Source organism: Acipenser ruthenus, chromosome 3, assembly GCF_902713425.1.
Source record: "Acipenser ruthenus chromosome 3, fAciRut3.2 maternal haplotype, whole genome shotgun sequence".
Classification (NCBI taxonomy): domain Eukaryota; kingdom Metazoa; phylum Chordata; class Actinopteri; order Acipenseriformes; family Acipenseridae; genus Acipenser; species Acipenser ruthenus.
Window position 1 is genome coordinate 106248796 of NC_081191.1, and position 13514 is coordinate 106262309.

The window sequence follows — 13514 nt, forward strand, 5'->3', positions numbered from 1 at the left end:
TTATTATATATGTTTTTAAGTAACTTCATGACAAGCTGCACCCATACATTTCAACAAGCGCAAGATTTTGCTCAGCGCCCGTCTGCGTAGCCAATTCCAACCTCCCGATCAGCTCTGCACAGCATCCCCGGGCACGGCAGCAATCCGGATGTCCCGATCAGCTCAGCACAGCCTCCCCGGGCACGCACCCCAGCCAATTCCGACCTCCCGATCAGCTCAGCACAGCCTTCCCGGGCACGGCAGCAATCCGGACCTCCCGATCAGCTCAGCACAGCCTCCCCGGGCATGCCCCCCAGCCAATTCCGACCTCCCGATCAGCTCAGCACAGCCTCCCCGGGCACGCACCCCAGCCAATTCCGACCTCCCGATCAGCTCAGCACAGCCTCCCCGGGCATGCCCCCCAGCCAATTCCGACCTCCCGATCAGCTCTGCACAGCATCCCCGGGCACGGCAGCAATCCGGATGTCCCGATCAGCTCAGCACAGCCTCCCCGGGCACGCACCCCAGCCAATTCCGACCTCCCGATCAGCTCAGCACAGCCTTCCCGGGCACGGCAGCAATCCGGACCTCCCGATCAGCTCAGCACAGCCTCCCCGGGCATGCCCCCCAGCCAATTCCGACCTCCCGATCAGCTCAGCACAGCCTCCCCGGGCACGCACCCCAGCCAATTCCGACCTCCCGATCAGCTCAGCACAGCCTCCCCGGGCATGCCCCCCAGCCAATTCCGACCTCCCGATCAGCTCAGCACAGCCTCCCCGGGCACGCCCCCCAGCCAATTCCGACCTCCCGATCAGCTCAGCACAGCCTTCCCGGGCACGGCAGCAATCCGGATGTCCCGATCAGCTCAGCACAGCCTCCCCGGGCATGCCCCCCAGCCAATTCCGACCTCCCGATCAGCTCAGCACAGCCTCCCCGGGCACGCCCCCCAGCCAATTCCGACCTCCCGATCAGCTCAGCACAGCCTCCCCGGGCACGGCAGCAATCCGGACCTCCCGATCAGCTCAGCACAGCCTCCCCGGGCATGCCCCCCAGCCAATTCCGACCTCCCGATCCGCTCAGCACAGCCTTCCCGGGCACGGCAGCAATCCGGACCTCCCGATCAGCTCAGCACAGCCTCCCCGGGCACGGCAGCAATCCGGACCTCCCGATCAGCTCAGCACAGCCTCCCCGGGCACGCACCCCAGCCAATTCCGACCTCCCGATCCGCTCAGCACAACCTTCCCGGGCACGGCAGCAATCCGGACCTCCCGATCAGCTCAGCACAGCCTCCCCGGGCACGCCCCCCAGCCAATTCCGACCTCCCGATCAGCTCAACACAACCTTCCCGGGCACGGCAGCAATCCGGACCTCCCGATCAGCTCAGCACAGCCTCCCCGGGCACGGCAGCAATCCGGACCTCCCGATCAGCTCAGCACAGCCTCCCCGGGCACGCACCCCAGCCAATTCCGACCTCCCGATCCGCTCAGCACAACCTTCCCGGGCACGGCAGCAATCCGGACCTCCCGATCAGCTCAGCACAGCCTCCCCGGGCACGCCCCCCAGCCAATTCCGACCTCCCGATCAGCTCAACACAACCTTCCCGGGCACGGCAGCAATCCGGACCTCCCGATCAGCTCAGCACAGCCTCCCCGGGCACGCACCCCAGCCAATTTCGACCTCCCGATCAGCTCAGCACAGCCTCCTCGGGCACGGCAGCAATCCGGACCTCCTGATCAGCTCAGCACAGCCTCCCCAGGCACGGCAGCAATCCGGACCTCCCGATCAGCTCAGCACAGCCTCCCCGGGCACGCCCCCCAGCCAATTCCGACCTCCCGATCAGCTCAGCACAGGGTGAGCCTAAATGCTCAATTGGTTGCCCAGCAATGCGTCTCCTGTTCCATGTCCCAGCTGCACACATTGGTGTATTATGTTGAGTATCAAAAAGAGTGGTACAGTATACTGATTTGTAATGGCTTTTCCACTGATCCATATGCTTTGGAAGTCATTCTTTGTGTGAGACACATTTATTGACTTATTGATTTATTGATACCTAGCACTTATCTGCTTATCACCCAGTAATGGTGAGGTTGTTTCATGAGCTAAACAGCTGTCATACTGAACAAAACATCCCTGCCCTCCTTCATAAAAGCCAAAGTTAGAAAACGTGTCAGTAATTTTGAAATATGCACTTTGACATTGCAGGAACGTCTTGCAGTTTTTCTGTTGTTTAGATCATTAAAATTGACCCACAGGTCTCAAAGACACGGAGTCAGTTTACGTAATTTCTTTATTTTTTTCACTGTAGTGCCAATAGGATACAAGACTTAATAGTTGTCCATTGTGGAAAGCAGCACAACTGAAGGAAATGGTGTTTGGCCTTTCACTTGATTATGATCATGGGGTTTCATTGTCACATGGCTATTTTTGATAATCTACTGATCTATTTCATGTCTGCTACACAGTATGTAACTCCAAGATGAAGAATTGCCTGTAATATTTCTAGATTTGATATAGGAATATCTACATTATATTTTTAGCCTATAGTTTTAACAGTTCTAACTTAATTAACATGTTAACCCTTAATCACAAAGTCCTAGTTAATAATTATAATTAATGATTAATCAATTATTCACAGCAAGAACGCCAATATATTCATGTTTGTTTCATTAAACCATATTTTTCAACTTTAATTTTCATCCAATTGATGACTGATCAATAAAGCAGAGACCTTACCAGTTCTGTAATGGAACTGTAGTCAAAAAGGTCCCCTTTATTTTTTTCTTCACTATCCAACTTCCTAACACTGTTGATCATTAGTCCCTCAATAGACGACAATTCCATTTTTAAATAGTCTTGCATTAAAACAAACAAAACTATATTGGTATTTAATGCTGGGTAGACTTGATTTCCAGGTATCCATTACTTAATCGCCTTTACTTGGAGCCAATTCTATTGTTTACTGCAAAAACAGTCTATTAAAAACTATTTAAAAAGCTACATTCAAACAACACTTTCAAATGTGTTGTGGTTCTTGACATTGGTACCTTATGTATGTGCCTTTTGCATCTGGAATAGTTGAATAAATAACAGTTGACAATTGATTCAAAGCATCTTTATGCATTAAAGCACAGTTCAGAGTTGACTTGTTCTTGCTCATTTCATTTTGTTTAATACACATTTTCATTGCCTTTTGCAATTACAACCATTCCCCTCAAATTAGCATCTTATCTGCTCATTTGAAGATATTAGCCTTTACAATTTACAGTTTCTGATGTCTATTACTGTGTAGTCAGCAAAGTGGGTTTTTTTCCAGCTTTCTGTTTATGCTTTCATCTTCCACAGTAAAGTGGCTTGTACTGATCTTGGTTTTTTAAATATCTAGTTTCACAGACCCCAATTAGCATTATAATCTTGGATTCTGTAACTAAAGTAACATTAGGCAATCTGAGATTAGCGCTAATCAGGTTCTGTGAAACCAGCCAAAAATGAATTGCAGAAAAATGTACTAACTGAGACACCATCCGCTGTTGCCTCTTAACTATCAGGCCATACAGGATACTCCATCAAACGTATGATTCCAGTAATAAATGTCTGGGTCTTTGTTAATAATAATAATAATAATAATAATAATAATAATAATAATAATAATAACCCCCTTTTTTGCACTTGTGTTGATTTTGCACTTACAGGAATGCAATCTCTTTGAAACGCAATGTATAAATCATTTATCAATATTACAGAAATAGTTGTATTACATTTTAACCGCAATCTGGTTACAAAGAATGCAATTGTATATCCATGCGTAGCACTTTAACAAAAAGCATCTGCCTTATTAATTGATAGGATATTGTGATGGTGGGGAAACCATAGTTACATACTGGCATTTAAGAAAGAAAGCTTGTGTTTGCTTCCTTATTATGGGATGTTATTGTATTTTTCACCACTTTATGTACAGCATTTAAATTTTGTTTAAGAATGTTAAATCTGGAGTTTTTATTTTTGAGTTTGTTTCACTGTATTCTGTCTGTTCTCTTTTATAAATAGTGTTATTACGCTCTTGTATATTACGCAATGAGAAATAAAATACTACTAGGAATATTTTGCTGTTGGAATTCATTTATTATGTCATCAATCAAATATAACATTTTGAAAAACCTTTCAGAGCTGACGAAGACTTTTTCCCATTTTCCAAAGTACTGCAATTGTTACTTGTGTGCAGTAGGCTATCTGTGTCATATGGAAGTGCGGCTACGTTTTGATAATTATAAAAAATAAAAATACTAGGTCTCAAAGTGTGAATACTTTAGAAACTCACATTTAAACAACAATACCAGATACAGTGGCCGTAGTCTTTACGTACAATGTAATGTAAGAATTTTGTTGTTGGTCTGTGAATAAAAATATGATGTTCACTGGTAAAAAGTTTGACAGCTGTTGACGATGTTGACTTAAAAAATCTAGAAAGGTACATTTTGATCAATTCTGAACACAATAAAAACTGTTTGTGTACCAAAAACAAAGCAAACATGCAGGTAACGCTTAGAAATAATAGCTTCAAATTCACATACATTTTAATTTCATTGGAGTACTCATCTGCATAACTAATGTTTTGTAGTCATTTTCTAGTTTAAGGTTTTTTTTTTTTTTTTTTTTTAAATGGCCACATTTTCTGAGGAGGAGCTGAGAGTCATTAAGGCTGAGGTCACTCGGTATGAAATTGAGTTATTTGGAAAAGCCTCAGCCAACATCAGTTATGCTGCCAAAAGAGGCCATATGGTCCTTTTATAGTGGAGAAAGTCAATACTGTCGGTGTTACCAGGACAGTCAACCAGGTGATGAAAAGGTGACCCTGGGTTGTCTCCGTGCTGCTCTCCTCTGAAGGTTTTCTGCCTGTCCTCAACAAGAGCCAAGCGTCGCTGCATCAGGAAGTGTACCACAACAGCCATCATGAGGCCAATGACAGGTCTCTGAAGGTGTGTTCTTTTATACAGCTCTTAAATACTCTCTTCTACAATGGTTTGCACCTTTGTAAATGAAGGTGCAAAGCTTTTGAGGGGTCAGCAATTTCATTTGAATGTTTGCACCCGCTTAGTATTCCAGATCCCCGCCCAATTCCATGCTCTTTTCTTCATTTGAATACATTTCAATATCTACTATGATAGCGGGTGCAGAATACCAGATTCTGGCCGCAATATAGGTGTTTTGCAGCCGCAAATTACTTTGCATGTATCCTTACATCAGCCCCTTAATGTTTTATTTGTTATGTGAAACCATCTTTCAGGATGTTATGCTTAACCACCCACATTCTTTAAGAACCGAAAATAAAACCAAAACTGCTCTTAAATGACAATTAGAGTGAATACAAATGAGTTCTAGAAAGAGGAATGTCTTGCAGATTTAGGGAAATTAACCCGTGCACCCAAATGATGAAGACTACATAACTAGTTTCGTCCGTGCTCACTGGACAACCACAAGTTCTTAGAAAAACATTTTAGGACATACTGTTATTTTTGGGAAAGAATAACACGTTTACTGCACTGTGTTTACTTTTCTTTCTACACAGCTGAAGAAGGGCTTTTGTCCAAAAACATCCTGAAATAATAATAAAAAAAATGTTAATCATTTAAACCTTCTGTGTACATGCAAAAAAAAAATGTTTCATGCTCCTATAGAGTCATGGTTGTGCGGTTAGTGAATGTACAGTAAGCTACAGCTCCGTTTCCATCTTCAACTGGAATTGACTTCTTTATCGCCATCATCAGCAGATCACGGTCAAATCCACATCAAACGGGACTCTGTCAGCCCCAGTTAGGCTGGCAGAACTCCATCTTTCAATGTCACATTACACATTAACATACACAAAAAAAGTTTCAATGAGAAAAATGCAGCACAATAAATTGTGTGTCTGTATGCTTTGCACCAAAGATGTGGTGAATACTTTTAACATATTAAACATTTTCACAGATTATTTTTTGATAAATGTCACAGTAACACCACAAGGGTAGACAGACTGAAACAGCCACCTCTGCAAATATAAAACTTTCACTGTGCCTCTGTTAAGATACATTTGAAGGTAGAGCATTTTAAATACTTACTTTTGAAAAAAATATTTTTGGTTAAGGGTTTGAGACAGAGGTACATATCCCTATTTATATAGCTTTAACTCAAGTTTAAACAAGCAAGTTTGTTTTAAATTTGATATTCATGAAACGCTATTGTATAGTGTTGTTAAAGAAGTGAAAAAAGAGTTTATGAAAATGAGTTTAGTTTGGAATTTAATAGATACTAAAAAAAAGTAGTTTGATGTTTTTCGTACTCTTTTTGTGTTTGTTTTACTGAACTATATTTTATATATAGTATGGTATATAAAAAAATGAAAAGGCATAGTAAATGTGTAGTATAAGCACCGGCCCCTTTCTGCTAGCTTCATCACTGTCCTCACTGTAGGTTAGTGGAAATCTGAGCATGTATAAATCAATAACCTCCTGATGCTTATTTTGAAGGATTGCTCTTTGTGAAGTTCTCATGGCCCTCTCAATCATGCCATTCTAACTGCTGACATGGAGCAAAACAAGTTACACATGCTTCCATTTCAAAACACACTGAACTGACAAAAAAGCATTCAATTAATTACAAAAACAACGTAAGTATTATTTTGTGTTTAGCACTTAAATGGGAGTCACTATGCCTTATTCCTGATCTCTATCTCTATTAAAAATATCTGCCGTGCCAGACCTTTCAATATAGAGTGTGTCAGCTGTTCACCTAAGGACACTTAATGAATTGTGATAATGTGGTTTTCTAATGGGAGAAGAAAAAAAACTGTACCTTAGACCAGCATAGTATATTCCATATGTTTGCATATTATCTTGCTGTGCAGTGGCTGACACAAATGTAAGTAAACTATGCAGGCGCTGAAGCTCACCACACCAAGGTTTGTCATTCCTTTTTCACTCAGACCAACGAAGTCTGTTGAAGATCATCCTCACCAGTAGGGGCAGTCTTTCGTATTTGAAGTCACTTTTCTTGCAAAGGGCCTTGAGTTGAATCTAGGGTTACCACCCGGAAGACGTTCTAATATGTGGGGAAACGGAGACTGCGAAACGTGGTGTTTGTGAGTGTTGTGGGTGTTTAACTTGGCAACACGAATTTGTGTACTTACAGGTTTGGTTGAGAACTTTTACAGTTGGTGAGTGCAATGATTAAAAAAGGGATTAGTTTGTAGGTTGCCATGTACGGGAACATTGTTTTTGTTTTGGCGTTATTGTTACACGGCTCGGTAGCACGAGAATATCTCAGTATATGTTAAATTAACCGATTTGTTTTCTTTTACATTTTCATAACGATCGCTGCCAGGTTTGATAAATGCTAAAGTAATTTTTTTAAAATAATTATAGCATTACATTTATAAACTATATTGTTTTATATGATGTGAAATGGTATGTTTTATTGACCTGTTATGAATGAATGAAGGGAGAGGCAGACGTAAAGCCATGGAAGCTGTTAGATCAGGTCAGGATAATAAAATCACTGGTGGGACTGTTATCCCTGCTTATTATAAATGCTTTCTGTACCACGGTGATTCACCGCTCATGCCAGGTGTACTGTAATGAATACGTAGTAAGACCTTGCAACTATTTTCCAGTTATTTCCCAGGTGTTTGACTCCAGCGCCCAGTTCCCAGTTTATCTGAAAAATAAAATGTAAATTTGATGACAAGAGTGAAAAAAATAAATAAAAAAAAAATTGAAATAACATCGTTGGTAGGGATTGGGTTTCAGAGTTGATATGTCGATAGATTTTGTGTTGGGAACATGTTTTTTCAAATGATCTGTGAGAGATGTATAAGTTCACAATTGTTTTTATGAGAGTTGTCTTTTTGAGTTATAGTGGCAGGCCTTAGTGCGACAAGTGAATCAGAATAGCTCAGCCTGCAGCCTCTAATACAGGCCACGCTTTGGCCCACGACATAATTAAAAAAGAAAAACAGAAGTACGGTTTTATAAATCTATAAAGAACCAAATACTATACGTTTTTTTTTTTGTTTTTTTTTTTTAATGCAACACACCAGCCTTTTAAGCTCTCTGGAGAGTTCTACCATAAGAAATGCGGTCGAGGCTTAATTGCAAGATAACATATGACATACAGCTTGACTACTTTTGATATCAGTAATTTAAAGACTAAAGGTGTTGAACAATGAAGGCAGCGTTTGTTATGAATAATGATGCTGTCGGAATTTAAACTGTTAGTAAATGCAGTGTTTTATATATATATATATATATATATATATATATATATATATATATATATATAGTATATGTGTGTGTGTGTGTTTTTTCTAGTGATTAACCATCAACTACAATATACAAAATATTGTACACCAGACAGCATTTACTTAATTAGGGAACAATAATGCCAAGGCTGATCTCTTTGTATGTTAAAGAATTAAATCTTAAACAGAGCTTCACTTCAGTAACACATCATCCTTTTAATTTGCAGCCATGTCCTCTTACACCTGCATCAGCTGCCGGGTGGTGTTTTCTGATGGCGACATACAGCGTGCCCACTACAAGACAGACTGGCACCGGTACAACCTGAAACGCAAGGTGGCAGACATGCCCCCTGTCACAGCTGAAAACTTCCAGGAGAGGGTTATGGCGCAGCGAGCAGCGGTGGAGGTGCAGAGCCAGGGCACAAGCTCCCAGTGTAGCACCTGCGCGAAGAGATTCTCCACTGCCAACGCCTTTGACAACCACATAAAGTCCCGGAGGCACCAGGACGCTGAGAAGAAGGCATCGCAGGCCGCCCAGAAGGAAGTGGAGAGACTGAATGAGAAGAACCTGGAGAAGGGGCTGGATCATGACACCATGAACGCTGCCATCCAGCAGGCCATCTGGGCCCAACAGACGGGTTCGCCCCAGAGTAAGCCTGCTCAGGCATCAGGAGCTGCCAGCCAGAGCCAGCTCTCGTCCCAGGAAAAGAAACGTCAAGACAAGCCACCCAGGCTACAGTGGTTTGAGGAACAGGCTAAGAAACTTGGGAAAGAGCACATTGAGGGGGAGGAGGAGGCAGCTATGGAAGAAGTCCCTGAAGAGGAAGGTAAGGTGTGCTTCAAGATTTTTTTTCCAGGACCTACTCCACAGTTTGAGCTACAACATCTAGGTGATACCCTGCATAGGTTGTGCAGCCAGTCGGTGAATATGTTTTTATATTGTGGATGCAGTGATATATTAAAAAGATCAAGCTAGCACGTACTGTGAGATTCAACATTTTGTTTTTAAGTGCACTTTTATTATAATTAGCTGTGTTCAATGTGTTTCCTTAGTTTTGATTCTGATCCACAACTACAAATTGCATCTTTCTAAAAAGCTTCTTTGGTAACAAAATGATTACCAGGCATATTCCTTTTACTGATGGACATTCTCAAGAAATGAAACATTTGGATATACATTTTTATACCACAATGTCCTTCTACTAAGCATTTAGTAGACCTACCTTTGCATACTCTGGAAGTATATGTAGAATTCAGTAGTTTAATTGATTTATTAATTTAACTTATTAATCAACAGTTTGTAATGTAATGCTGTAACATTTAAAAAAAAATAATGAAATCCAATAACTCTTATGTACATTAATGAAGGCATACTTCTGTATAGCAGAGTTTTACATTGCTTATCCAATTCTGATCACTCTTGCTTTGGACATTCTTTAGTACAAGTTATTCAGAGAACCAGAATCTGTGGATATGCTAAAGAACCTCTATTCTTATGTCACATGTCATGTCAGTTTTTCATTAAGTATATGGAAAGCTACAAAGAGGTATGTAATTCAATATGTTAACATAACATTATTCATTAGGTTTCATTCGACGTTATGAAGCAAAATTAGTTAAATCTATAGGGCAACGCAACACTTTTGGCCATAACTGTACATCCTTGGCAGGGAATTTGTCACAAAGCAGAACTTGGATATCCTAGTTCTAAAATGCAATGGTATTATCTCCCTTTTGCATTTCAGAAGCGTGGGAGGATTTGGAAGAAGATGAGGAAATGGAAGAGGAGTCTGAGCAGGGTGAGACAACACCTTCAGAAGACACGCCTCCTGGTGTCATAGCAGTTACAGACTGTCTCTTCTGTTCCCATCACTCTCGCTCCCTCATCAAAAACCTAGCCCACATGACCAAGGTCCACAGTTTCTTCATCCCTGATATAGAATTCCTGGTGGATCTAAGGGCTCTGCTCAAGTATCTTGGTAAGTAACAAACCTGGCTATTTCTTTCATTCATCAAGTTCTGATTGGAATGTGTTGCTTTTTATTTCATGAATGGCACACACCACCTGATTTTACAGATAGCGGTGTTGGAATATACATTTAATGTTCAGCATTCTGTTTTAGAAGCTTAAACAAAACACATTACTGAGCTAGTAAGAAAGTTACTGTTTTAAAACGTGAAATTTTAGCATCCTTTCAAAATGACTCAAATAATTAGGAAAACTGATATTAGAACAGTTTATCATGCACTCTTTGTGTGACACAAGTCACCAGAGTGTGTGAGACACCATTCTTAATAGTTAACCTCAGTGTTTTAAAAGATCAAACAAAGATTAAAACACTTTTTTTTTTTTTTTTTGTTCAACCGTTATGTCCTTGCAAAATAAAATGCTTTTATTAGTTGTTTATTGTGTGCACACACACTGGAAGTGACGAGTATGATCCTTTTATGTATTTTGTGTAGGAGAAAAAGTTGGAGTGGGAAATGTCTGCCTTTGGTGCAATGAGAAGGGTAGGTCATTCTACTCAGCTGAGGCAGTTCAGGCTCACATGACTGACAAGAGCCACTGTAAACTGTTCACAGATGGAGATGCAGCTCTGGAATTTGCAGATTTCTTTGATTTCAGGTAAAATGCAGAACATGAAATAAGCACAGAAAAAAAAGTGCTTTGTCATATCCAGCAGAACATCTGGAAGTGTTCTTTAGTTACTTTTGTGTTGCCACTAATTTGATATGAGTCCTCCAGGTACCAATAAACACAATGTATCTGTATTGTGTTTATACAGGAGTAGTTATCCTGACCAGAAAGAGGGAGGTGATGTTGAAATGCAGGATGAGGAATTGCCAGATGAAAATAATCTTGAATATGATGATGAAACATTGGAGCTGATCCTCCCATCAGGTAGGCATATACTGTAGCAGTCCTTGTGGAAACCCATGAGAACCCTCATTAGTGTCTTCTGCCTATAGTTGGGTTAGCTTCCCTATGAAGGAAAAAAAAAAAGCCTTATAGACAGCTCTGGCAGGAAATGCACTGCTTTGAATGGGAGAAAAGAAAAAGCAGATGCATGTGAGTTCATATGAGGTTGTTATTTATGAGGCTGTGTGATCCAGTGGTTAAAGAAAAGGGCTTGTAACCAGGAGGTCCCCGGTTCAAATCCCACCTCAGCCACTGACTCATTGTGTGACCCTGAGCAAGTCACTTAACCTCCTTGTGCTCCGTCTTTCGGGTGAGATGTAATTGTAAGTGACTCTGTAAGTCGCCTTGGATAAAGGTGTCTCCTATATAAACATACAATTTTATGAGTTCACAATCCTGCATGTTGAGTCAATGTGTGACAAGTTATTTGTTTGTACCAGGGGCAAAAATTGGCCATCGCTCTTTGATGAGGTACTACAAGCAACGATTTGGTGTGTCAAGAGTCGTAGCTGTTGCCGGCAACAGGAATGCAGTGGGTAGGGTATTGCGCCAGTACAAAGCCTTGGGTTGGAGCAGTGATATGGGTAAGTGATGTATTACTGTTACTTAGTGTGGATTGCTCAGTTTAGAAAATTGAAGTCTGGTCCCAAGGCTTTAATCAGGATTGAGAGAAGAGATTATAAAATGTTTTATTAAAAAATAAAATACTTAATTTGCTCCACTGTTCCCCTTTAATAGTTAACTGATTATTCTAAATAGAGATCCATTTTAAACAATTACTTTTGGGCATAATAATGTTTGGAGTTTGTATGTGAAGAGTAAAAACTTTAAATGGATTCCCCCTCAGCTAAAGATGCATCACTGTCAAGACAAAGAGACATGCAGTACGTTCAGAGGATGAAGTCCAAGTGGATGTTGAAGACAGGAATGAGCAATAACTCCACCAAACAGATGCACTTCAGAGCACAAGTCAGATTCTAAACTTGTGACTCGCACTGAAACCAACTGCATGCAAGTTGCACATGTAATTGTATAATTGCTTGTAATTGTGTAATTGCTTGCAGTAATATTTTCAATATAATATATATATCCAGTTTACCAGTACAAAGATAACACTTTTGGATTCCAGTGGTCATTTTTAATTGAGACCTTGTGGTTTACAATTTATTATATGTCTAGTACTTGTAATTAAGGAAACAATGTTCAAATTCAAGGGTTGAATACCAAATAAACTATCCTAAAGGCAAAGCTGCCTTTGTACATCATCAAATGAAAAAAAAAAAAAAAAGAAATACCCATTTAATATAAATTATGTTTTTGGCAATTTAGCAGCCTGTGGCCATGTAATATTAGACCTCTCAGAATTTGCAATGTCAGCTAAGATATCGAATCCACTACAATTATATTTTCATGCCTATTGCCAAGTAGTTGGCCTTAAAAATGTATAAGTAGAGTACAAGGTTGTGGTTTCATTTAATGTGGAACTGCAACTAATGCAGTATACTGTATGTATACATGATTTAAACTGACAAGGTCTGGACTGTAATAGAGATGTGGCAGAACCTCCTATGTCATGTTCTGAAGGGTGAACATCATCAAGTGGGAAGCATGTGATAGTAGTGCATTGTATCAGCCATCAAATCTGGATGTATGGATCTGAGGATCTGCAGGGAGGTGTATCGAAACACTATTCTGTTGCCATCCAGCCACTTGTACAAACAATGGGACAAGTGAATTCAGAAAGAAGAGTACATTGAGAATTATATATTTTCTGAATGTATTTTCAATTCCAAAGTAATGCAGTGTTTGTATACACAGTGATCCATTAATTCCTACCAGTTCAGTCTTTAATATCAAATGTTATTATCTTAGTTTTGTGCCAAAGCCAAACTATTGATTAACTCACAAACCAGATTGCAGGGCAATATCATCCTATTTTCAGTCCATGATTTTGCAGGGACACGTATTTAAATTGCAAAGGTGTTTTCCTTTTTTTGGGGGGGGGGGGCGGGGGGCTTTCACCCCAGTTCACAGCTTCCTTTGCAAAGCTTGATCAATTTGGTTGACAAACCCCATTGCTGTTAATATTAAAAGTCAAAGAGATCAATTGTGATTTCTATCCAAGGCATTATGAATAACACTTTGACCTTCAGCAAAGGTGTGATTGTTGAATGGAAGATTTTTGTTTTGTGTGTGTTTGTGAAAAATTGATTGATGTCAAGACAGTACTGGTATCTGTGCTGTCTGTCTCAGCTAAAAAAAACAGAAACACTAATATGTAAATGAATCTGCTCTTTGACACTATTTGACTCTTAATGTTGTGCTTGGAGAGAATGTTGTTGG

The 13514-nt window shown here is 40.6% G+C and overlaps 1 protein-coding gene across 2 annotated transcripts; it reads left to right on the top strand.

Moving 5' to 3' along the window:
* The first annotated feature begins 7015 nt into the window (after positions 1-7015).
* Positions 7016-13029, top strand: LOC117435513 (cytoplasmic 60S subunit biogenesis factor ZNF622-like). Of its 2 annotated transcripts, none has more exons than XM_034058766.3 (7): positions 7016-7168; positions 8479-9078; positions 9997-10230; positions 10715-10877; positions 11038-11153; positions 11612-11755; positions 12019-13029. In XM_034058766.3, the coding sequence occupies exons 2-7, from the start codon at positions 8481-8483 to the stop codon at positions 12150-12152; spliced, it is 1389 nt and encodes a 462-aa protein (XP_033914657.3). In that variant the 5' UTR covers positions 7016-7168; positions 8479-8480; the 3' UTR covers positions 12153-13029. The 2 variants fall into 2 exon arrangements, with proteins under 2 accessions (XP_033914657.3, XP_033914658.3); XM_034058767.3 differs by having other exon boundaries at positions 7050-7093.
* The last annotated feature ends 485 nt before the right edge of the window (positions 13030-13514 follow it).